This window comes from Anopheles gambiae, chromosome 2, assembly GCF_943734735.2.
Source record: "Anopheles gambiae chromosome 2, idAnoGambNW_F1_1, whole genome shotgun sequence".
Classification (NCBI taxonomy): domain Eukaryota; kingdom Metazoa; phylum Arthropoda; class Insecta; order Diptera; family Culicidae; genus Anopheles; species Anopheles gambiae.
Genome location: NC_064601.1, coordinates 115,462,086 through 115,485,905, shown reverse-complemented (window position 1 = coordinate 115,485,905; position 23,820 = coordinate 115,462,086). Strand labels below are relative to the sequence as shown.

Genomic DNA, 23,820 nt, shown 5'->3' with positions numbered 1-23,820 from the left:
AGTAGCCAAACCAGAATCATCCGTGTCCAATTGTATATTAATATGATCATTAAACTGTCTCCTATTGTCACCAAATTTGCACCTAATTTTCGTATTATATACCATTTATTGCTTCTTGCTCTTTTCTTTCTGCTAGTGCTTAATGGTTGTTGATGTGCTGATCACTAGCAGGGTAGTATGCTCATTAAACTTCACTTGTCACAGCAAACCTTTTTTGTTTCATCCACCTGTATCGATGATGTCGTAGTACATTTTGAATACGAATACTTCTGTTCCTTCTGGAGTTGCTCATTCTTTAGCCGATCCTTAAACGGCACCAGTGCGTCGCATGAGAGTGGGTTACGATCCATATATAGATTAACTTTTGGATAGCGGTCAAAAACAGGAGGAACCACCGAAAGCTGATTACCATCAAGGAGCACCATTGTTATGTTAAGCATGTCCCATCCGGTGATGTTGAACGTGGTGATTTTGTTATTACTTAATACGAGATGAACGAGCGGTAATCGCACAGGAGAGGAAGCTCGCACAGTGGTGATTTGATTCGAAGTTATATAGATTTTTTGCAGGTTCGGATACGGTCGGAAATAACTCATGTATAGCTGGGTCAGATTGTTTGCGGAGAGTGATAGGTAGTTAAATTTTGGCATTAGTCTTGGCAGGATCGGCATCCGTGTGAGAGCGTTGGGGCCAAACGAGAATGTTTCGAGTTTAGGAAGGGTCAAGTTTCTTAGGTCGAGTGATACGATCTTGTTGTATCCGAGGTACAAGCTGGAAAAATTTGGCAGAACGATGGGTGCTGACACATCCAAGGTAACAATACGATTACCGGTAATGTAAAGCTCTGATAGTAGCGGCATGGCTACGAATAAAGCCATATCAAGACGCTCCAGTAGATTACCTGCAAGAAACAGTGTTTCAATACTAAGCATCCTCGCGGATTGCCGGGAGACTGGAATCAATAGTTCTATTTGATTGTAGGACAGGATCAGGATTTTCAGATTCTGATTCGCTGTCAAATTATCCAGTCGGAGTACCGTTAACTTGCACCATGTTAAGGAAACCCTTTGCAATCGGGTCATCAAAGGAAGAGTTTGAGGTAATCGATCCAATGAACATTGTGAAATGTCCAAGGACTCAAGATAGGTGTTTGATCCAGCTATAAAAGCTCGCATGTCTGGAGCATTCCAAATGGTAATTCCACCGATGGTGTTACCGTCCGGTACATAGAAGGTAGCTTCACGGTAGATATCATATATCACTAAGTCTACAAAGCTAGCGAACCTTTGCAGAAACGGACCCGAAGGACTGATGGACACGATCATCTTCCCGATGGTCACTTCCTTTGCTACTTCAAATGCCTTCCGTACTTTGGCTCCTCCGTCCGTGGTCATATTAACGATAGGGATGGAACAACCATCAAACCTAACGCCGCCAACACACAGTTCGTCACACAAGTGCATCCCGAGTAGGTGCCACGTTAACACGAACCAGCAGATCACTGACGAAGAAATGATCGTATTGTTAAACACATAAACGATGTATTCGATTTGGGTCTTACCGCGAGCGGTGATCATGGTTTGTTGTCAATGTTACGTAGGTGTCACGACTTTTCAATGAACGTTATGCATGTTTGAGTGGATATTTATACCTGCAAACTCTGGACGATCTTTTCCAAATGATTTTATAATGAGAAGTTAACGTATAGCTTATAAATCGATTAGGCAGACATAAAGTATAGAAAATCATACCAACAATCATGTGTTTAACCGATGTGACAAAACGTTGAATGAATTTAACCGATGTGTCAAAAGCGTACGTAACAGACATTAGCAATGGAATGGCAACGCAGTCGTTGTTTGTTATAATGTCACTAAAGATCAATCGTGTACTTTGATTCTAGTGTGTCATTTACTTTCACGTTGGAATGAAATTTAGCATGTTGCAGTATGTTTTCGGCATGCTTTGGGCATACTCGGGCATGAGATGCAGGATGAAGGTACCATCTGCATGGGACAAAATGGAAATTGCGTTACTAAAATACCAAAAAGTGGGGAACGTTTAGCACAGCGCTCTATACAATAGGATAAGTGGAAATGGCGCAATGTATTTGAGGGAAATCGAGGAGTTTTCTCCTACTTGTGAGCATGATATAACCATTGTAGAACTGTAGAGTCTTTCTCACGTGCGTATAGCGCAGTGGTGTACTTGTCCGACAGAATACGGTGAATATGTTTGTCATACTTTATTTTCCAGCACGACATTCAGTATAAGAAAGATTTCGCACATCATGGTTACTTGCTTGCTTATCCTTTGTTTTCCAAACTAAAATTTGCTGCATTATACGTCAAATATTATTTCACTGGTCACAGCAAATCTTCATTGTTTCATCAACTGTAAATGATGATATGGTCGTACATGCCTTTGACAAAGGCCACGGATCTTTCTGGAGTTGATAATTCTTTAGCCTATCCTTAAAAGGCAGCAGAGCGTCGCACAAAACTGGGTTCCGATTCATAAACAGGTAAACTTTTGGATATCGCTCAAAAACAGAAGGAACCACCGAAAGCTGATTACCATCAAGGTTCAGCAATGTTATGTTAGGCATGTCCCATCCGGTGATGTTGAACGTAGTGATTTTGTTATTACTCAATTCAAGATAATCGACCGGTAGTCGCACAGGAGAGGAAGCTCGCACAGTGGTGATTTGATTCGAAGATAACAATATTTTTTGCAGGTTTGGGTATGGTCGGAAATAACTCATGTCTAGCTGGGTCAGATTGTTTGCAGAGAGTGATAGGTAGTTAAGTTTAGGCAGTGGTTTTGGAAGAATCGGCATCCGTGTGAGAGCGTTGGGGCCGAACGAGAATGTTTCGAGTTTAGGAAGGGTCAAGTTTCTTAGGTCAAGTGATACGAGCTTGTTGTATCCGAGGTACAAGCCGGAAAGATTTGGAAGCGCGATGGGTGCTGACACATCCAAACTAACAATCAAATTCTTCAAAACATTGAGATTCAATAATTGTGGCATGGCTACGAATAAAGCCAAATCAAGATTTTGTAGTAGATTGCCTGTAAGTGTCAGTGTTTCAATACTTAACATCCTTGTGGGTCGTCCAGTGACTGGGAGCAGTTGCTGTATTTGATTGTAGGACAGATCCAGGTTTTTCAGATACTGATTGTCTGCCAACATATCCAACCGGAGTACCGTTATTTTGCATTGGGTTATTGAAAGAAATTTCAACTTGGTCATCTTAGGAAGGGTCTGCGGCACACGATCCAATGAACATTTTGAAATGTCTAAGGACTCAAGATGGGTGTTTGATCCAGCTATAAAAGCACGCATCCCTGGAGCATACCCAATGATAATTTCACTGATGGTGTTACCGTCCGGTACTTGGAAGGCCGCTTCTCGGTAACTACCAAACCAAACTAAGTCTACAAAGCTAGTGAACCTTTGCAGAAATGGTCCCGAAGGACTGATGGACACGATCATCTTCCCGATGCTCACTTGTTTTGCTGCTTCAAATGCCTTCCGTAGTTTGGCTCCTCCGTCGGTGGTCATATTAACGATAGGGAGTGAGCAATAATACTCGCCAACAGCACACTGTCCTTCACACAAGTGCATCCCAAGTTGGAGCCACATCATCAGCATTGAAAGAACCACTGACAAATAAAGGTGCAATGGAATTAAAATAAAAGAAGGATTCACTTGATGTGGGTCTTACCTCGAGCGATGATCATGATTGGATTGTCGTCAATTGTGGTGTAAGTGACACGCCTGTTCACTGAAGGTTTCACAGGCTAGGACGGATATTTATACCGGCAAACTCTGGACGATATTGTTCAAATGATTTTATAATGTGCAGTTAATTTGTAGCTCATGAAGTGATCATATAGAAAAAAAAACAATTAATTCATTCAAAAAAGAGCTATTGTTGTCAACTTGATCACACGATCCGAGTTTTCAAAAACTTTTTGTCACATCTGTACGTACACTTTAATTACATTATTCTTTGGTATCAAATATTTAGTGTAGCATGGTAACAGTCACATGATATAAGCAATAAACGTCTCGCATGGAGTGAATAAAGCTCTTCACAATGTAAAGTGATCTAGAAATCCCTATATTATTTTCACTAGCTACGTTATTGTAACTGTTATTTCAATATTACTAAACATCTGTTGCTATGTCGCCATCACTTATGTTGTATATGTTTGTATTATGACGAAATGTAGTTAGCCGCACTATGGTTTTTGGGGTTTATTGTGTGCTGTTTGTGCTGCTCGTATTTGGAGTGCCTCTTACATGAATGGTTTCTCATATTGGAATATTTAGACGGCCTTGTCATTTTCCGTATATTGTAGGTCTCTCTAACACAGCGTCTAGATGAAAACTCACTCCCATTCGCCGACTATGCAACGCATACCCAGAACTATAAAAGTTATTTTCCTCTTTAAACCACGAGACATTATTTTAGGACAACTCGCTCGCAGAAATTGTCCTGATTCATAGAGAAGTAGTGTTGGGAAAATTTTACTGTATTTCATTTATCACAGCACGCCTTTAATGTTTCATCAATTGCAAACGATGATGTGGTAGTGCATGCCATCAACAAAGGTCGCTGTTCTTTCTGCAGTTGATCGTTATTTAGTCGATCCTTGAACGGTGACAAAGCATTGCACGGTAGTGGGTTACGATCCATAACTAGAACAACTTTTGGATAGCGGTCAAAAACAGGAGGTACCAACGTGAGTCTATTCCCATCAAGGTTCAGCAATGTTATGTTAGGCATGTCCCATCCGGTGATGTTGAACGTAGTGATTTTGTTATCAGTCAATACGAGATGAACGAGCGGTAATCGCACAGGAGAAGAAGCTCGTACAGTGGTGATTTGATTCGAAGTTATATAGATTTTTTGCAGGTTCGGGTACGGTCGGAAATAGGTCATGTCTAGCTGGGTTAGATTGTTTGCAAAGAGTGATATGTAGTTAAATTTAGGCATTAGTCTTGGCAGGATAGGCATCTGTGTGAGAGCGTTGGGGCCAAACGAGAATGTTTCAACCTTGGGAAGTGTCAAGTTTCTTAGATCGAGTGATACTGACACATCCAAGGTAACAATTCGATTATCGGTAATGTAAAGCTCTGATAGTAGCGGCATGGCTACAAATACAGCCATATCAAGACGCTCTAGCACATTGCCAGCGAGATATAGTTTTGCTATGCTTAACATCCTAGCGGGTCGCCCGGTGATTGGGATCAATTGCCGTATTTGATTGTAGGACAAATCCAGATAGTTTAGATTCTGGTTTTCTACAAACATATCCAGTCGTAGGACCGTCAACATGCAGCGTCTTATTGAAAAACTTTTCAATCGGGTCATCTTGGAAAGAGTTGGCGGCAAACGATCAATCAAACACTGTTCAATGCTGAAGCTCTCTAGATTAACGTTTGATCCAGCTATGAACGTTCGTGTGGTTCGAGCACTGATGATGTCGATTTCACTGATAGTGTTATCGTTCGGTACGAAGAAGGTAGCATCGCGGTAGTTGTTGTATATGACGGTATCTACGAAATTGGTAATTTTTTGCAGAAATGGTCCAGAAGCACTAACCGCCACGATGAGCTTCTCAATGTGTACTATCTTTTGCTTTTCAATCGCTCTCCGCAGCTTCACCCCGCCGTCGGAGGTCATGTTGATGGTGCCTAGTTCGCATATAAAAAACCCTGCACCCACACACTGCCCGACACACAGATGCAGCTCTAGATGATGCCACATTAAAAGGATCCAGAGAAGCGCTGGGAAAGAAGGGGTTGTTTAAGTTGACTAAAAAAGGCTTGGTTGATGTGGAAATAGGATTTCATGCTACATACCATGTGTCTTATCACTATCGATGATCATGGTTAGGTGTGCTTTGAGCTCCCTAACTAAAGATTTTACTTCACAGCACGCTTCCAACACCAAACTACTGACAGAAAGTGGCCACTTGCAAAGGTATTTAAGCGAAATGTATTGTAACAAAATGGAAAACAAAATTGCATTATAATGTGCTAAATTTCTCGAACGAATGCAAAAAAAAGATAACGAATTTAAACCATGCCAAACCGTGCACGTGTCTCATAAATTCGACAGTGACGGTTTGTTGTCAGAACAATTGCCATGCGACAGAGTTAGTTTGTTTTTTTTTAAGAAAATTTTTGCTACAACTTTTAGCGTATTAGAATGATCTAGAACAGGAGTCGGTAAACTTTTCAAGTAGTGAAGAAATTCAAAACCCTTCGAGGCATTTTTCATACAGAAAAGACTTATGTTCGTACAAGAAAACCATCGACATACGTAAACGCCATCTTGTTGCACAAATTTGTTAAAAAATATCAGCGAAATTCTTACAGTGCAAACCAAAACTTTGAGATGGTGTGAAGAGATATGAAGGTAATCTTTGAGATATGTGAATAAATAGACGAAAACTGTGATTAGGCTTTTTCACTCGTCAATTAGGCGTTTGGATCATGTCTAGTCAAATTTATACAAAGTATTCATGCGCTGTAACCGCACAGTACGATAAGTGTACTGTTGAAGCTTACATCTTCTTCTTCTTCTTCTTCTTCTTCTATTTGGCGTAACGTCATATGCGGACATGCCGGCTTGTACAGGCTTTCGAGACTTAATTCATTACCACGCAGCCGGATAGTCAATCTTTGCTACGGGGGGACGGTCCATTTCGGGCTTGAACCCATGGCGGGCTTGTTATTGAGTCGTTCGAGTTGACGACTGTACCACGGGACCGCCCCCCGTGTTAAAGCTTACATAGATTTGTCAATATGCCTAAGATTTTTTTGAATACCTCTTCATTGCGCTTCAAATTCGCTGGAGGAAAACAGAAGAAATGCTTTAACTTATTTCTCCACCTCTTGTTAGTGAATCCGTGACGAACTTGCAATATAATTCACAATGAAATTTGACGAATGCTTTTTCAACAATCTTGATTTATCAGTTAGCCTTATATATAAATAAAAAACATGGCCTCAGACCGGATTTTACCGACCCCCTGGCCTTATCATGTTTGCATGTTCAAACAACAGCCAACCAATGTCTGTCACTAGTTAATCGGTCCATTATAACCCCATTTGGCGACGTTGTTGAACCCTCACTGCATAGCAGCTGGCACAATAGAACTTTTCAGTGGCCATGAAGCCAACACAAGCGCTACAACTGAAACCGAAATGAAAGTACAACGCTCTCGCCACGTTTTATACTTCATTGAGTGAGTTTCGGTGCTGCAGATTAGTCTTTTTTTTTTAATAAAATAACTGATTCCGTTCCTAGATTGGCATTGATTCTCTGCAGCACTGCCGTGCAATCGATCACCTTCATGCTGTGCACCAAAGGCAACCCGGCGAAACCACTGTCGAGCAAGGTCTGCGGAGCCGATTCCAGCTTCATGTCGGTAATAAAATACATGGACTACACTGTGCATAACTACTCAGCGGCTACATTCACGGTGCACAGTAACGATACGTACGTAATGTACTTCCTCCATAAATCGCCCCTGCTGCGGTATGTCTACCTTCAGCACAATGTAAATGTGTCCTTGCTGCACATCGAGCACTGCTCCCTGACCGGTGTGCCGAGAACGATCCGGAACGTCCCAAACCTGCTCCGACTCGCCATCAAGTCCTGTCGCATACGGCACCTGGATCTGAACGATTTTGCGGATCTTCACTCGTTGTATTCGGTCGACCTGACAAACAACCGGATAGTGACTATCACGGAGCTGCTGCCGGCTTCCGATCTCGTGCTACCCATCAATAGACTGTACCTAGCCAACAACTCACTGACCCAGCTGAACGTGCGTGCTTTGGGTGCGCTGACGGATCTTCATTGTCTGGTGCTGGAGGGCAATCGCATCGAGGAAGTGAACTCCCCGATAGCACTGCCGAAGCTAGAGGAGCTGTCACTGCGCAACAATCGTATCAAGCAGCTTAACTGCACTGGCTGGCATCTGCCGGCGTTGAAGTATCTCTTCTGCAGTGACAATCGGCTCTCCATCGCCCCGATCGAATGGCAATCGATGTGGCGCATCGAGGTGCTCGATCTGTCCTTCAATCTGCTGCACAGCTTCCGCATGGACGATATCTATCTTACGCAACTGTATGCGCTCAACCTGGCGGGCAACCAGCTGACGAGCGTAACGACCCCCCAGATGCATTTTCGCGTCCCGCTCTCCAGGCTTTGGTTGGCTCAGAATCGGCTGAACGTGCTGGACATTTCCCGCTGGGACATGCCGAACCTTTGGGAGCTGGACGTGGCCCACAACCGGCTGACCGAGCTGGCCGACGTGTTTGTACGGTTTCCCAACCTTGCGCCAATGATGATACTGCGCAACAACCAGTGGTCCTGCGAATGGTTGGCGCGCGTACATCCAACCGATCTGCGGCGCAAGAACTATGGTTGCCTAAGCACGAACGAAACGTGTCCGGCGGGTAAGCTGACGGTTGCGGACGGCTGCTGGATTTGTTGCTGGTGAGTGAGGAAAGTGTGGATGGATCTTTGAAATACCGTCAACACTTTTTTGTAAACCCAATAAAAACCATCCCAACCCGGGGTTCAGCTACGGTTTGAGCTGGGGAGTAATTTGAATACTTTCAACTTCATTTCTTTCTATCGTTTCTTCGAAAGCAAACAAAACCCGTTAGAAGGCACACTGCTGTAGGAGAGCAGAGTGGTCGATCAATATTCTCTTCCCATTGAAATCCGGTTTTCTTAATGCTTATTAACATACAGAACCGTGCCCTCCCACGAGCTCAGAATCGATGTTATTTGTTCGAAAAGAGAACTCCAACAACACGCTCCGCTACCTTTCCCGAAATGGGCTCCACATTGATCTCACAAGGGTGATGGTGTGCGAATGTACAACCAGCACACTACCAAAGCCCGCTGACTGCTTCATAACATAACGGAAGCCCCGCAAAATCCGGTCCATCTTTCTTCCAACCGGTAGTGGCACTCGAAGCAAGAAGAGAAGCAAGTTTCTCGAAGAACAAGGAGGAAACAACCACCAAGTGGCACCAGTGTCGTGTCAAACACACCACCCAGCCCGGCAAGATCATCAAACCATCACAGCGTTGCGGGATTTTGAGGTTTCTGACCTACATTCGAGCGCTTTGCGCTCGCGTTGGAGTAGCAAAAATAGCACCAATACTAGCGAACGAGAGGGTTTATCTAATTCGTTGTTGAACTGTCGTGTCCCGTGTGTGTCACACTGCGCTAGATGAACAGAAGTCGAAGTTCAACCCTTTGCTGGACGGAACAGCTGGTCGTACGATGCGCAACCACATTCCAACAAGTGGGCTCTCCAACCAGTTCCAGGCCCCGGTTTGTCCCGCTCGAACAAGTTGCACCGATACTGTTACAAGGGGCGCGGTTCACTGGTTCACGACGGTTTCAGAGGAGGAAGTTTCACACCACAAACCCTCCACTTTCAACGGACCACGGTTAGGGGTAAAATCAATCGCTACTACTCACCTTGGACGCCAACCGTGCAAACTGCTGCTCCTTGATGCGTGTCCACTCTTATTAGAAATCGCAAAAAGGTAGAAAAGAAACACACATAGTGGAGACGGCACATACAGATGAAAAAAGCTATCGATACAAAGCGCGCGGTAATGGGCACAATATTTGTAAACACACGACCGTTCCTTTTTTCTTCGTTTGTTTCACTTGGGCCACACATATACACTACTGCACTGGGTGCTGCTATGCTGCAGAAACTTCTCCCCCCTCAGCAAGACCACCTTCTTCTGCTTCTTCTTTTTCAGCCCCGTCGCTGCGCCCTTAATGATGGACACATCATCAACAGCCAGGGTGTTGTTAAAGCCGAATCACTACACCACCGTCACCTTTATCTCATCGCCCTTTTTCACGCTCACCAACCGCGGTGGTGCGCGTTTCGTTCTAAGCGTGCGTGAAAATAATAACACGAACCGCGCTAACTCACCACTTCGCATACGCACGCGATCGCGATGATCCTCTTGCCTGTTGTTGCACCACCAAGAACACCAACAACCCCACACACCCCACAGCAGCACACACGACGGACACGACTTTCTTCTTTCACGCGTACGCGATGCACTGCGCGCTCGTACCACCAGGGGAATGCAGACAACAGACCCACACAGACCCACACACACACACCTACACAGACACAGAAACAGAATCAACCCCCTTTGGGCTGCTGTCGTGGCTCTTGGGGGTGGTTTTTCCACTGTGAACCACCACCAGCAACATACGCGCGGGGTCAGTTTTACTTGTCTTAGGAGCAGCTTGTGTTTTAGCAGCCAATTCTACCGCGCGGTTACTGGAATCGATCACGGTTGTGTTGTGCAGTGGTGATCTCGGCAAGACGATGTGTGCTGCCCCTACATCGTCGGCCGGTGCGGGTGTGTGCGTGTGGCTTTCTTTTCGTATGTTGCAAAAACGGGGTTGACAGCAGCACACAGTAAGGGGATGAGAGCTGCTACAGTGGTAGCGCAAAAAGTGTATCTATTTTTTATGGGAATTAATAAGTGGGTTGCAAGGGAAGCTAAGGGTGAACGGAACTGAAAATGAAGAAATGTATAAGTGCTACACAACTGGTGTATTTCAACAAGTTTAAAAACCCTTTAATTCACGGAAAAGATGCAATAGTTTCGTTTGTTACCGGCAGCTTGTGTCGCTGCAATTCGTCACGCACTGTATTCCACCCTTTTTCTATTTCTTTCCCAAGTAACATTTTTCGTGTGCACACCTGTCAAACGGTTTATGCTCTTGGTTAGGCGGTGCTCTATGCAGTGAATGGCTTTTGTAGGTAATATGTTTTATTCAAGCTTTTTAAATCTACTGTTCTATTTGTACAAAATAAAACCGTTGAACCGTTGTACAAGAGAAAATCGTTGAGGAATCTTAATACGTTTTTTTTTTATTTACTGCATTTCTGTACCAAATAAAAAGTAACTTATGCATGGTTTTCCAAGTCAGTTTCGAATATAAACGTTGTTATTCACCGCGTGCAACATGATAATCAACATCAATCTGATACTTCACTTCCATCATCATAATTTTTAATATCTTCTGCATGATTTTCAACACATCTGCTGAGCTGGACTGAGTTTGATAGTTCTTTGTGATGTGTTGAAAATCATGTGTTAAAGCTGAAATTTCATTATAAAGCAAATACACCACTTGACAGGTGTTGAAAAACATCTTGGAGGCGTTGAATAATTATGTGCACATTCGAAAGTGACTTTTAAACACCTGTAAAAGAACGAGCTCCATCGTCCAACAAAGGAATAAAATCGATCTATTCTTTAATCTCCTATTCTTTTGAAAATAAGCCATTGATAGTGAAATACTTCTTCTTCTATTTGGCGTAAGTAAACGTCCTACGCCTGGACATGCCGCCCGTCTATACAGGTTTTCGAGTCGTATTCAGTGCCTTGCCGCCCGATAGTTATAGTCCTTGCTACGGGGAGACCAGTCCATTCTGGTTTTGAACCCATGACCTGCAACATGCAACATGTTCAAAACATGTTAACCCGTGCGAGTTGACGACTGTAACACGGAACTACTCCCGTGGGATTTGTACTCGTGTTACTTTTGTGTTACTTTGTACACGAAGTTACTACTGACTGTAATGTAATTGACAGTTACCCGGAAGGATAAATTACTCCTGATCACTGTAATATTATATGATTGCCAGTAACTCGTCCAAATATCACCGTTTTTTTATATAGTTCCAATATTTAGTTGGACAATACCTAGGATGTATTTCCTCCCAAAAAAAAATAAAAAAATAATACAATTAAAATTACCATCTAAAACGACAAAAGTTTTAGTAAAACATTTCACTTTATTAATTTGTAAGCTTACTCAACCCTGTATCAACATTTTTGGTTGTTATCTTCCCACCCGTTAGCTAACGTATGGTGCAAAACCTTACCGTATTCTCCCCTCGATCGATAAGCAAACGAATCGCTCCAAGGTGCCCCCGAAACAAAAAAAAAAAACAGAAACTGATAACAAAACAATACAACTAAACACTCGCGAAGCGTCCGAGGAAGAATACAGGATCACCACGGTAAGGAACTGCTATGGCCCCAGTAGTTTTTTTTTTAATGTTTATAGTTGTAGAAACAAAAGTACCGAACCGAATGTGTATTAAACTCCAGCGCCGTTTATCCGTCTGGCAATTTGCTTAGCGCCACCGTCCGTTTAGACGTACTTCGCGGACAGCTCCTCGACCATCTTGATGTACGCTTCCATGGCCGCTTCCTTGCTGGTGCCTTTCCGGTCAGCCCACGCCTGCCATTTGGCCTTGCCCTTCAGATCGAACATGCCGGGCTTCTCGGTTTCGTTGTCGCCGACCGTCGCCTGCTTGAACAGTGCGTACAGCTCCAGCAGCTCCGCGTCGCTCGGTCGCTTGGTGAAGCTCTTCACCTTCTCGGCGGATTCGTTGAATTTCTGCAAACGAAAGGGATGGGGTAAGAAGGGTGGGAGGAGGCACGATTAATGCGAGGTACGAAGTGGAGTGTATTATTGCAAAAAGGGTGCAGTATGTTGTACGTAATTAATTGTCCCAGTAAACCCACTGCTTGAGCTGGTTGATGATAAGCGATCGATAGTGAGGGGGGTGAGATCATGTTATCAGTGCTAAAACCCCTTCACCACTTACCTGCTCCATGTCTGGGAAGGGCTGGACGGGCGAAGATCAGATGATGTAACGGCCTGTGACTGTAGCGTGTGGATGGAAAAGAACAAGAACCGAAAGAAAGAAATAAAGGAAAAAAAGCCGTTAGTAAGTCAACACTCTTTATCACACCTTCATCAAAACGGGTAAGGGACAGAAGAAAAAGAATCAAAGCGTAAAAACTGCTCGTTTACTTGAATTGTTATCGTCGATTGGAGGGAATGGGGGAAAAAAGTTTGCACGCGAAGTAAAGTCCACCTGCGAAATGACCTTTGTACGCGGGACTTGCTAAGCCCGGCTCCGCCATAAACTGTAAGCCGTGTGCTAGGCGTTAATGGTCTGTTAAATCAACCACACTTTGAACCAATTCGTATGATCGACGTGTAGTTACACTGCAATATGACGCTTGACATTGATGGTGTACCGACCCGTGTGTCGCCGACTCATCCTCTATAAAACGGCAGTACAGCCGGCGTTTAGAGGCCTTCAGCCCCAGCACGTGCTCCTCTCGTTTAACCTTAAACTCGAAATCCTATCCCCCCCCCCGGTCAAGTATTCCGCAGTCGTGTCTCGGACACGATGATGCATCCACTGTGTACAACTGTGAAGTTGTTTTGTTTGGCCTTAATATTATTATTGCCGTGCGCATGTTGGATATTGGGGAGATTTTTGGGGAGGACGATGGCTTTGAGCGTAACAAAAACTTCAAAGTTTTTTGTAAAAACACTTGTGTGGCAGACAGTTTACGTCAGCAGCCTTACACACAGCAAAAAAAACCGATAATGCGATGTACGGCTGATGTCTTTTTCGATATAAAAAATTGACATCAAATGACGCCACATTTGCTTACAGTCGAACCGAGGGTGGGTGGTCGTCATTTTTTGTTGCCTAATTTTAAATTTAGCGGACGATAGAAGCTTCTTTTTTGGGTTAAATTCAAGAAATAAGATCTCTATGTACAACCTTCAATTACGCGAGGGGTGTGTATGATAATGGGCTCGATCGCGATCGCTCGAACTCGAACCGAAATTGCTGTGATGCAACGCCAATTGAAATGGATATGGAAAATTGTGTATGTGTAAAAACAATATTAATAATAACGCAACAACGCGTTTATCGATGAATCAATTTACCAGCACCGGAGTGAAAGCTCTCCTCCAATGCCGATTCGGCTGTTGTCACCCGGCTCAACCCAACCCTCTCTGTCCTTATCCTTATGGACCTGCATGAACTGCACCTCAACTGCAGTGTCGCTTCCATTCACCCAATACAACGAAAAGCTGTTTTCTGATTGCCGTACTGCATTGAAATGCATCATGTGTGCCGGTTTAAAAATAAAAGGCAAACGTGTAAAAAGGTCACAAAAAAACCTTTCTTTTAATTTTCGTTGGCGGCCCTGTTGTCCCCTCGGCAAGTTCGCATCTTGTTGTGAAGGTGCGCGATTGACTTTTTGGGGGGAGGGGGGGGGGGGGTGCAAACTGAAAGTCCCATTCTCATATTTGATGCACTTAACTGCACGCAAGTGCATCGAGCGGCAGCTTCAGTCTGCACGCAGCTCTTGTTGGTGACTGTTCCACATGAATTCCACAAGTAGCTTACGCCTGAGATTCTGTCGCATATCTTCAAAATAGATAGACACATCCCGGCTTGGTGTGCCGCACATTCGGTGTTGATTGGGCCTGAGAAACCTGTTCCGATGGATCCAATTTCTATATCTCAACACTGAAACGCCGCCCAAAACAAAGTTAAGTTCGCACAGTGTATGCAAATTTCACCTCCAACGTAAACTCTCACGCATCCGAATCCGATAGGCCCGAATGAGCTGTGAGACCGAGCGGACTGAGGCAGACCGCCTGTGGCACGCCGTTTTGGAAGAAACAAGATTGATAGGCAGCTTCGTCCGTGCGCGGCCAAAGGAACATGCTGATGGCATTTTATTTTTCTAAGATTGATCGATCTCATCCTGGGGAAGGTTAATGCTTCATGTTAACTTCCGCTCCCCTTCAGATAAGACTGGAAGTTTGCAAGGAAGTGTGACCCAAGCTTACCCTTTACTTGTCTGCCTTAATAACCGTTACCGATAATCAACTTTACTTGGTCGTGGGCTAGCGTTACATCACACCCCCTTGCACGTACTGTAAGGACGTTTTGCAATGTCTGCATCCGGAGTAGTGTATGCGCGAGTACAAGAATGCAACCATCGCCCACTCAAACGGGCCCATTCTGCAACGGAAGGCTGACTAGAAATTAACGACCTCCACCCCCCTCAGAATCGCTGATTGCAATTAATAATCACGCAACGCCAACTGTGTGGCCGTTAGTGGTGAGCATAAGACTGCCACATAAGGGTACGTGTCGTAAGCAGCACACCCTCTGCTTTCTGCTGCAATTACGTTCAGCCATGGACAGCGCTGGTTTGCGGCTCTAGCGCATGACCTGCTGAACCTCGTCCATGTCTTTTTCGGGCCCCTGGCTGACATCTTCCCTTCAATTGACCTTCAGCGTCACCCGGACATGGTGTGGGGTGGTAGTGAAGCCGGCATTCAAATTTCCTCTATACACACACACGCACTCACTCACACACTGATACACAATCAATGCACCGACGGAAACGAAATGGGGATCAGTGGGGGGACCACAAACTGATAAGCGAAACTTCAAACGTCGGCAATTTTCTGTTCGGCCTAACCACACACCGCACAGCCCAACCAACCCTACCGACGCTGGGAGCGCACCACATACGCACCTTTTGCTCAAACGCTGGTCCGATGTAGACTGGTCGCGGGGTTCGCCGTGCTGCTACGAAGTCAGTGTGTTGATTGTTGCTTACTCTGCGCCCCCTCTGGTGACGGAGTGGATTTTTTTCTTTTCATTTTGCACACACAAGAATGAGACGGGGTTTCGAGGGGTGTGGGGACACGAGAGATAGACCCCGAGAAAAGGTAGTCGTCGGGAGGGTTGATTATAAAGCGACTCCTACTGGCCCAAACCTACGCGGCTTGAGCTTCAAGTGACCGATAGTGATGTTTATGGCCAACTGGCATGGGATTAGCCGCCCCAGTGAGGAGAGGGAGAGGAGGCGGTTGATAAGAATAAATCGGCTTTTTTCTCTATGTTTTGTAGAAAAATGTCAACCGCTTCAAAGGGCGTTCGATAGAATTTGATATGTTGTAGCCACGCTTTTCCAAAATGATTGCCACTTTGAACATTTTTAGAATTTTCATTCACACTTTTATGATGATCGATTGGTATTATAGTGAACGATCATTTTAGTTTCCCTCGATTTGGGTACAAAAAAAAACCGTCTGCGGACCCCGCAGTGCAAAGCGATCGAAAAATTCACTGGATTTGACATATTTCGCTCTATCGTTCTCTTTTCCTCCTATGGCTGAGGCTTCGAGCAGGGTATCGAGCTACCCCTTCCTCAAGCTTCTTCGTTTCCCTTGGCCCATGGCTGTGAAATATTTCGCTGCGAGGACGTTCGAACCAACCGCCCGCTGCGCAAAGCGACGGAACCCGCTGCGCAAATTCGAGCAGTTTCCAGCGCAGAAAATGCACCAAAATCTGCGCTGGCCAGCGCAGATTTGGCCTGGTCTCCCGCGCTGTTCTTCAGCGATTTCTGCGCTGGGTCGCGCAGTTCGGGCAGTTCGGACAGTTCGGACAGTTCGGGCGGCGGCGGAGCAAAAAAAAAAACGGTCAAAAAATTTAAAAAAATAATGGCGCCCATTTTTTCGTCCGCTTCTTCTCCCTCCCTCGCCCTGCCTTGCACTACTTGCGCTTCAGCCCGTGCCTTCCGCCGCCAGCTGATTGGGTGTTTGTGGTGTATGCGTTGATTCATATATGTGCATTGCGGTTGTGTATTGTTATTAGTGGGTGTTAGCATTTATTAATTTGTGTGTGACCTTGAGACGCTGTGGGAGAAGTTGGATTGGGATTCAGAGTGTTATCGGTGTATTGATGGTTTATTTTATTTCGTGCCGCTGCTGATGAGACCATTCGATGCCCCTGCCAGTTGAGGGTGAAGAAGCCTATTTAAAACAAGCGTAGGAGAACGTCTAACACTAATCTAATATTTTTTAATTTGAACATGTTTGATGCTTCAACGACCTTCTAAGCATCATGTAGCACAGTGTATAGTGGCAATATTTTTTTTTTAATGTGCCGAAATCTGTCTCGCGTTTTTGTGTCTCGACACACACACACACGCACACAGCGCGGGGAAAGTGGCCGTTCACTCTATCATGTCGCGATCCCCCACCCCGCCCGGCGCTAGGGATGAGGATGCGCTATATGATAGCTGATGATTGCGGAAGGGGAGGGGGGGTTTGATGGGGGGTGCGTGCTTGTATGCGCGCTTTCGTAGGTGCGTTCTCGCGTGCGCGCGTTCGTAGGTGCGTTCTCGCGTGCACGCGTTCGTAGGTGCCTTATCGCGTGCGCGCGCGCGCGTTTGTTTGTGTGTGTGTGTGTGTGAGTTTGCGCGCGCGTGTGTGTGAGTGTGTGTCTGTGTGTGTGTGTGTGAGTTTGCGCATGTGTTTGTGTGTGTGTGTGTTTTTAAACCCCAAAACTATTTGATTCTGATGCGTACATTTTCATCCGCTGCGGCTACAAAGTCCATGCATTTTCGATCTCGCTACCTGGGAGACAACACAACCATTGGCATTGGCATCTTTGCGATCGGCTCTGCTGTTGGGGGTATTAAAAAGACACACGATCTAAGCAAACGTGCGTGTGATATATTGCACATTTATTTCTAAATCAGCTAGCTGACTCAAGTGGAAACAACATATTGAATTGAATTCATACAAAAGAGGATTCTGGATTTGTTTATTTGCACCATACGCGCAGGTGCTGCACATGTCCGTCCAGAATCTGATGGCTTGTTGGTTTGTAGTCGTTATCATGACGCCGATTGCCGGCAATGCCTTGGAATGAGTTCGGATCGGTAGGTTCATGTTTTGGTCGATTGCATTCCGTTGATTTGTCGCGCCACCGCGGGACACCCGGCAGCAACAAAGTCAAAACAAAAACCTTCCCCGAGTGTGGACTGCTATGCTAAGTTCTTCTTCTTATTATTATTATTCTTATTATTGGCGTAATGGCCTACGCGATCATACCGGCCTTTTCAGGACTTGAGTACCACGTAGCCGGATAGTCACCTCTTGCTACGGCGGACGGTTCATACGCGGTTAGAACCCACGACGGGCATGCAGATGTGCGGAATGATGGCGGTGCCGCGGGCCCGCTCCTATCCAGCGTGCAACTTGCATACTGCCACACTGTCTCCTGCCCGGTGCATACGCAGCAGGCAGGGGGAATGATGCACCTCCACAGTAAAAAAAAAACACCGTCATGAACCAGCGGTGGACCTAACGGTAGGCGGACTAGGCGGTCGCCGAAGATTTCTAGTCTGTAGTATGCCGTATGTCTACAAGTGGACAGATTATTAGCGATAAGGGCCCCCCCCGGAAAGATGGTCGTTGGGGCTCCGTGGCTGGAGAACCATTTGCACCTCCCCTTCCCCCATGGCTACTACAATTTTAGGGCCTGTGACCGATGATCGTAGGGGTCCCATGGTCACCCCCCCCCCCATCCGCTGGCAAATTAAGTATACTGTTCAATCTTCCAACAGCTGTGTGTCAGTACCCCCTCCTTAGGGGCCTCAATTCGTCTTTCCGCCTTTCATCATAACATTCCGGAAGAAATTACATTTGGCGACAGTTTTGCATACACACGCACACTCACAATCATGCGCAGGATGCTTAGCATATCTATGTAATCCACAACAGACGAAAGCAAAAGCTTAGTGTTAGAAACGTGTTAGAGCGAATTAGGGTTCTGCGCGTTGCACAGCAAACCCTCCATCGTGCGCTAGCGATTCCGTAGTCATTTTTACATTGCATCGATTAAACTCATTGCGCTTTTTTGGTTTGATTTGTGAAAATGCAACTTCATCGCCGCAATGTTTGTTAACGGCATTTTTAGGCGCCACAACAGCTCGCGAGCATTGTCCACACGCGCGAAAGAGATAGCGCTATGGAGGGAAAAAGCACGGACGATGGCTGACAGCGATTGGCCGTCTGACGCACCAACACATTCAAACCTTCGGCAGCGCGCTCAGGCGAGGGGTATGAGGCGGAGCCAGGGACGGGCAGCTCGACGAGCTGCTCGACAAATTTGCCGTTGGGGAGAAAAAGAGGGCATGATAAAATTCTCAGAACTCCATGATTTCTTCCGTCGCTTTGCGCAGCGGGGTCGCTTTGCGCAGCGGGTTCGTGGATTGAACGCAACTACTTGTACAAGCCGAGGCGGTTGCACGCTAGCATTGTATGCAATTTCAAAATCCTAACGGTAATAAAATGACGAAAAGCAAACTTTCCTCTCTTTTATTGAACAACATCTCTCTACTTTTACTTTCAGTTCTTTCAAACATTGGCGTGTTTTGATGTGGTTCGTCCTAGAAAGAGTTCAAAACTTGAGGCTCCGGTTGAGGCATTACGACAGTTGAAGCAATCAACGGCTTGGTCTGAAAGGGGCAGTTACCGACAGATCAGAAATAGTTCTCGTTTAACTTCACCTCCCCTTCTTACCTGTCCGCTTTTGAACACCAACACCTTAATGTGCGAGTTTTCCGGCGTCAAGTCCACCGGCGGCAACCCATCCGACGGATCGACGCTTACGGTCACACGAAAGTCCAGTCGCAGTGGGTATCCCGGCACTAGCATCGGCAGCTGCACGAACGGTCGCTCCACCAGATAGTGGCGATGGTCGGCCTGTATCAGAACGTTCAGGCCCGTCGCTTCCTTGCGCGTGGAAATGTTCTCCAGCATCAGAAACAGCTTAAAGGTCGGCCCCAACCCAAGCACCTCGGCGGCCAGCTTGAGCGGCGCCAACCCAACGTCCACCGTCGACACGTTACTATCGGCCGAGTTGATCACGTCCACAGTCGCGCGGGCCGTGGTGAGCCGCATACGCCACAGCTCCGACTGAAAGGAGTTGTGTATGGTGGCCGCATGTTCCTTCTCGCGCAGCGTTTGCTCGACAAAGATTTTAGTTTTCTTCGGAATCTGCAAATTTCCCGGGGGTTCGTCGCTTGCTGTCTTCACGTCGTACATGTTTTCCGTCGTGACAAACTCGGCTGTCCGCTTGAGGATCTTTACGATCAAGGAACCATCGATGGTGACGAGGATGAGGACGTGCTCCTCCTGCCCCAGCCTTCCGAAGGTAAGAGCTGACACCGATTCGGGCGCATAAAACTGATCGACCAGCTTTTTCTGGCTGTAGAACTGTACCAGACCGCCCTTCAGACAGACGCACACGAGGTTGATGCCGAGATGGGGCAGACAGACCGGTGTCATGCAGACGGCTGGCTGGGGCAACTTTACCGCCCATAGTTTTTTGCCCTTCTTGGAGTAGCACAGCAGCGATTGGTTCATGCAAACGACCACAATGGTTTGATCGATCGGTAGCAGAGAGAGGCCGGCGGCAGGATCCTCCAGCTTCACGATATGCTGCCCCGCCAGCCATCCTTTGCGGAGTAGATAAAGTGCACCTTCCCGTGTCGCTATCACCACACGATAGTCGATATCGTACTGGCCACTGGCGGAGATCATGGTCGGTGTCCCACGGAACGGACCAACCTTTGCCTGTGCGAGCACAACGAACGCTTGCGAGTCGAGCACCAGCAGCTCACCGGACTCGGTTGCCAGTATCAAGCAGGAGGCTGATTTAGCTTCATTCGAAGCTTTCTTGATCGTGGTCATCGTGGTGATGATGGAGAGCCGTTCCAGCTTGCGGTCCGCGTTGGAGCGGATGTACCCGCCGCGCTCACTCTCGGACAGGCTGAGCAGCTCCTGCGTCTGGAGCGTCATCTGAGACGGTTCGATCGAGCGCAAACTGTCGATCAGTGCGTCGAGCGCATCGCCCCGCTCGATCGGCAGCTTCTTCCACACGTCAATCTCGAGCGGCTCGATCGTCATGCTCGGTACGGTGTACTTGTAGTAGGGCTTCATGTTCCGATAGAACAGTACCGATGACTCCACGGCAACTGCAATAACTTGGAGAGGGAACAGAACGAGCTATAGGTCACGCACCCAGGAAGGTCGTCACCGGTACAGTACTTACTTGGTATGCGCGGTTCCTGGTCGTTGATGTACAGGCTCTCGACAGCGCTCGGAATCCCCGGCAGATGCTGCTCGCTGATCAGGTTCGTGCCCTTGTACACCTTCAGCTTAGGCTTTGCGTCGAAATCAAACATTGGCACATCCACCGTCGCCAGCTGGTAGTAGTTGTCGTTCTTCAGATCGCACAGCGTCATGCATGAGGGAAGCGTGTGCAATGCGGCGGTCCCGTCACACTGCGCGTCCAGCCACTTGTCGGTCGGTTTCGTTTTGCTGCAAGCGGAGTTTCAAGCAAGCCGAAAAGGGTTGGGCGTTAGAAAGTGTTTCGTTGAGGGAGATTGGGGATGGCTCAAGCTGTTGCGGTTGGTTAGCTTATTCGTTCCGTTTCATCAGCAGCAGCAGCAGCAGCAGCAGCAGTAGTGCCAGAACGGTGCCAATTATGGACGGTAGGGCTAGGTCCCGCTGGTGCACACACTTACCACAGAAACATCTCGCAACCGAAGATGATCCAATCAGACGCGATCTAAATAATGCCACAGCAACCAACACCGTAATGGCCCGCAATATCCAACCTGACGCCGTTTAGGAGGAAAAAATGTAGATTCTATCCGTAGCGGAGGCTTTTGACGCGTTCGAAAATCAGGTGGTCCCGTTTGTTTGCGCTCTGCCCTCAGCAGTACCGTTGCCCCCAGTAACCGAGCGGAACCACTTGTTGCTGGTAGGACGTGCATGCCTTCGGGAGAACGCAGGCGCATAGTCGCGCATTCCGCTTTGGGTACCATAGCAACGACTTCAATGCGCAACAAAAACGTACGTTTGGTTGAAGGTTGGTCGGGAATGGTTGTTCCACACTTTTTTCACTACCATTTCTAATATTTCATGGCTTTTTCTCTCTCTCTCTCTCTGTCTCTCTCCTAACCAGAATCTCTTGTAGGCGTCATCCGTCGTCGGTCAAAAGGAAAGCAAAATTGACGAGCAACAAACTTTCTTCATCGTCGACAATCGTTCGTCGTTGGTGGAACGGATCCTCCTCCGTACAATCACCCGCCAGCCTGAGGGCGCACTATTATTAAATTGATGATCTTCGCTAAACCCTCCCCCCTCACCCCATCGGCAGCAAAGGCTAAGATTATTTACAGTCGATGCGAAGAGGTTCCCTTTCGCCCTGTGCAAACGACCCCGACCGCCGCCGATCGATTAATCAATGAACGGAGCACAACCATGCGCTCAGTGTGTGTGGACAGGTTTTCCCATTTCCTTCCTTCCTGTGGGAAATGTCGGTCACAAGGCGAGACTGTGTTTGCATTAAGTGCGCTCCGAAGACAAGAATCGTGGAAAGTGTGAAACACACCAGCCCAGTGTAGTCGCGCGGCTCGGAAAACTCTACACCAGCGGGATGAAATATTGCCCATATCTAAAAGGTAAAAGACAGCGACAACTCTCGGATCAAGCGTGCCAATGATGTCGACGCTACAGCGGCCGATCGTACGCCACCGTGAAGTTTGCTCGGTTGATTTGCAAGTTGACGCACATTTTGTCACACTTTTCCCTCGACCGTGCAGATAGACGTTCGCCTATGCTTATGACCTAGCCCTAGTGGAACGGCGCACGGCCGTCCTACGATGTCCGCTGTTTGGCTGTGGATAATTAAAAAACGTGTACCTGTTCGGGCGGAACAACCGGTGGAAATGGCTTCGGTTTATCATATCGCGGAGAGCGGAAGATAGCAGTAGGCAAGGTTGTTGGTACGTGTGATGACATATATTTGCCTCGCTAATGGGATGCTTCCCGCGCGCTGTGTACTTACGCCGACTTTCGATCAAACGATGTCAACGGTGTAGCGTGTAGTGTACGGCAAACGTTTTCCCTCAGTCATTGCACTCTGGTGAATGTTTGCAGAAATAGATGTATAGTACTTGTCGTTAAGAATGGTTGCAACACACCGAACTGGTCAACAAAAATACCCATGGATTTAACGATTTATCTTGTACCTTCGATTGAAGTGTCTCTCAGAAGGCAGAAGCTCGTTGGAAGATACGATTAAAGTCTTTCCCCCTCCGCGTGAAGCTTATCACTTCAAACAAGTACCGGAACCCGCCTGTAAAGTATCGCGACCTTGCGATGAAAGGCACACACCCCTCATTAAAGTGCTATTCCTAGCCCCTCACTCGTCTGAGGAAGATATTAACCGGTGGCCTTGCATCGTTCCATTCGCTTGTACACCATCCGCCTCCGGAAGAGAGTGAAAGTATCGGGAAAGGGACTCGCAGAGTTTAATCGAATGCTGCCAAACTGGATTGCCGCGGCACTGGTGGGTGCGGGCACGATGGATTTGATTATTATTTTGACAGACCTACAACCGTTATCGGCTCAGAAAGAAGGTAATAGATGAGCACTGCTTTGGGATTGAATATTGTCTATCATTTCAAGCGATTTAATTGCTTTCTTTGTCTTTCAGCTGTTGTACATGCTCTGGCACTGAAGATCTCCAAGACCGATCCCACCTTCAAGTCACACACACCAAGCAGGCGTTGAGATCATGTTGCTGCGAAGTTCTGTCACCGCGGGATTGTGACGTTTCGCGTGTCAACGTCCTTCGAGAACGGTACGGTGTGGAGAGCAAACAGAACACAAACCATCACGATTTCTATTCAAATTAAAACCCGCAGCTCCCACACAGAAACCGTTTGCTTGCTTGCTTGCTTGCTGGTGGTGGTGGACAACTCGCAAATTGACTGCGCGTTCCACTTCAGGTACGTTTCGGCAAGCCAGCCAACGGGGCGTGTGTTAGTGTATGAGTGTAAAATTGCAATAGAAAAAGGCTACTCCGAGTGTAAATCACCAATACCAACACAGAAGGGGGCTCAAGTAAGTGATCTCAAGTGGAGTGCGGTGGTTCCACCGTTCGATCTCTTCTGGTGGACGAAGGGTTGCTAAGCTGTGGTGTTGTACGGTTATTTCACCATTTCTTTCATTTTTA

General features: G+C 46.6%; 6 protein-coding genes across 15 annotated transcripts in view; 1 reads left to right on the top strand and 5 right to left on the bottom strand.

The window, feature by feature from the left end:
- Window positions 1-10,467, bottom strand: part of LOC1269750 (protein melted) — a 34,565-nt gene extending 24,098 nt beyond the window's left edge. For 2 of the 8 annotated variants that reach the window (XM_061651496.1, XM_061651492.1), the window contains exon 1: window positions 9,997-10,467. The gene's annotated coding sequence lies outside the window, so the exon portion shown is untranslated. Of the gene's footprint in view, window positions 1-9,524 lie in introns of all 8 variants that reach the window. The other 6 variants (XM_061651493.1, XM_061651494.1, XM_061651497.1 and 3 more) reach the window with 6 other exon arrangements.
- On the bottom strand, window positions 20-3,991 carry LOC5666877 (malignant fibrous histiocytoma-amplified sequence 1). 2 transcript variants are annotated; one of them, XR_009765525.1, is made up of 2 exons: window positions 1,562-3,991; window positions 20-1,501 (listed from the first exon to the last, which is right to left on the bottom strand). XR_009765525.1 is itself a non-coding variant. In XM_061651567.1 (2 exons), exons 1-2 carry the CDS (start codon window positions 1,575-1,577, stop codon window positions 192-194), a joined length of 1,326 nt encoding a protein of 441 aa, XP_061507551.1. In that variant the 5' UTR covers window positions 1,578-1,610; the 3' UTR covers window positions 20-191. The 2 variants fall into 2 exon arrangements, 1 of the variants encoding a protein (XP_061507551.1); XM_061651567.1 differs by having other exon boundaries at window positions 1,562-1,610.
- On the bottom strand, window positions 3,987-7,348 carry LOC4576240 (leucine-rich repeat-containing protein 15). Its single transcript, XM_001237075.3, has one exon. The coding sequence runs from the start codon at window positions 5,775-5,777 to the stop codon at window positions 4,545-4,547; it is 1,233 nt and encodes a 410-aa protein (XP_001237076.3). The 5' UTR covers window positions 5,778-7,348; the 3' UTR covers window positions 3,987-4,544.
- LOC4576239 (leucine-rich repeat-containing protein 4C) lies at window positions 7,346-8,526 on the top strand. Its single transcript, XM_001237076.3, has one exon. It carries the CDS (start codon window positions 7,372-7,374, stop codon window positions 8,524-8,526), a length of 1,155 nt encoding a protein of 384 aa, XP_001237077.3. The 5' UTR covers window positions 7,346-7,371.
- A 1,399-nt stretch (window positions 10,468-11,866) lies between the features above and the next one.
- LOC1269756 (acyl-CoA-binding protein homolog) lies at window positions 11,867-15,760 on the bottom strand. Of its 2 annotated transcripts, none has more exons than XM_308405.4 (3): window positions 15,470-15,760; window positions 12,709-12,767; window positions 11,867-12,497 (listed from the first exon to the last, which is right to left on the bottom strand). In XM_308405.4, exons 2-3 carry the CDS (start codon window positions 12,715-12,717, stop codon window positions 12,249-12,251), a joined length of 258 nt encoding a protein of 85 aa, XP_308405.3. In that variant the 5' UTR covers window positions 12,718-12,767; window positions 15,470-15,760; the 3' UTR covers window positions 11,867-12,248. The 2 variants fall into 2 exon arrangements, with proteins under 2 accessions (XP_308405.3, XP_061507571.1); XM_061651587.1 differs by having other exon boundaries at window positions 14,772-15,495.
- A 3,317-nt stretch (window positions 15,761-19,077) lies between these two features.
- Window positions 19,078-23,718, bottom strand: LOC1269757 (Bardet-Biedl syndrome 1 protein homolog). The gene is made up of 4 exons (XM_308406.5): window positions 21,320-23,718; window positions 20,845-21,113; window positions 19,311-20,776; window positions 19,078-19,246 (listed from the first exon to the last, which is right to left on the bottom strand). The coding sequence occupies exons 1-4, from the start codon at window positions 21,328-21,330 to the stop codon at window positions 19,178-19,180; spliced, it is 1,815 nt and encodes a 604-aa protein (XP_308406.5). The 5' UTR covers window positions 21,331-23,718; the 3' UTR covers window positions 19,078-19,177.
- Window positions 23,719-23,820: the final 102 nt, after the last annotated feature.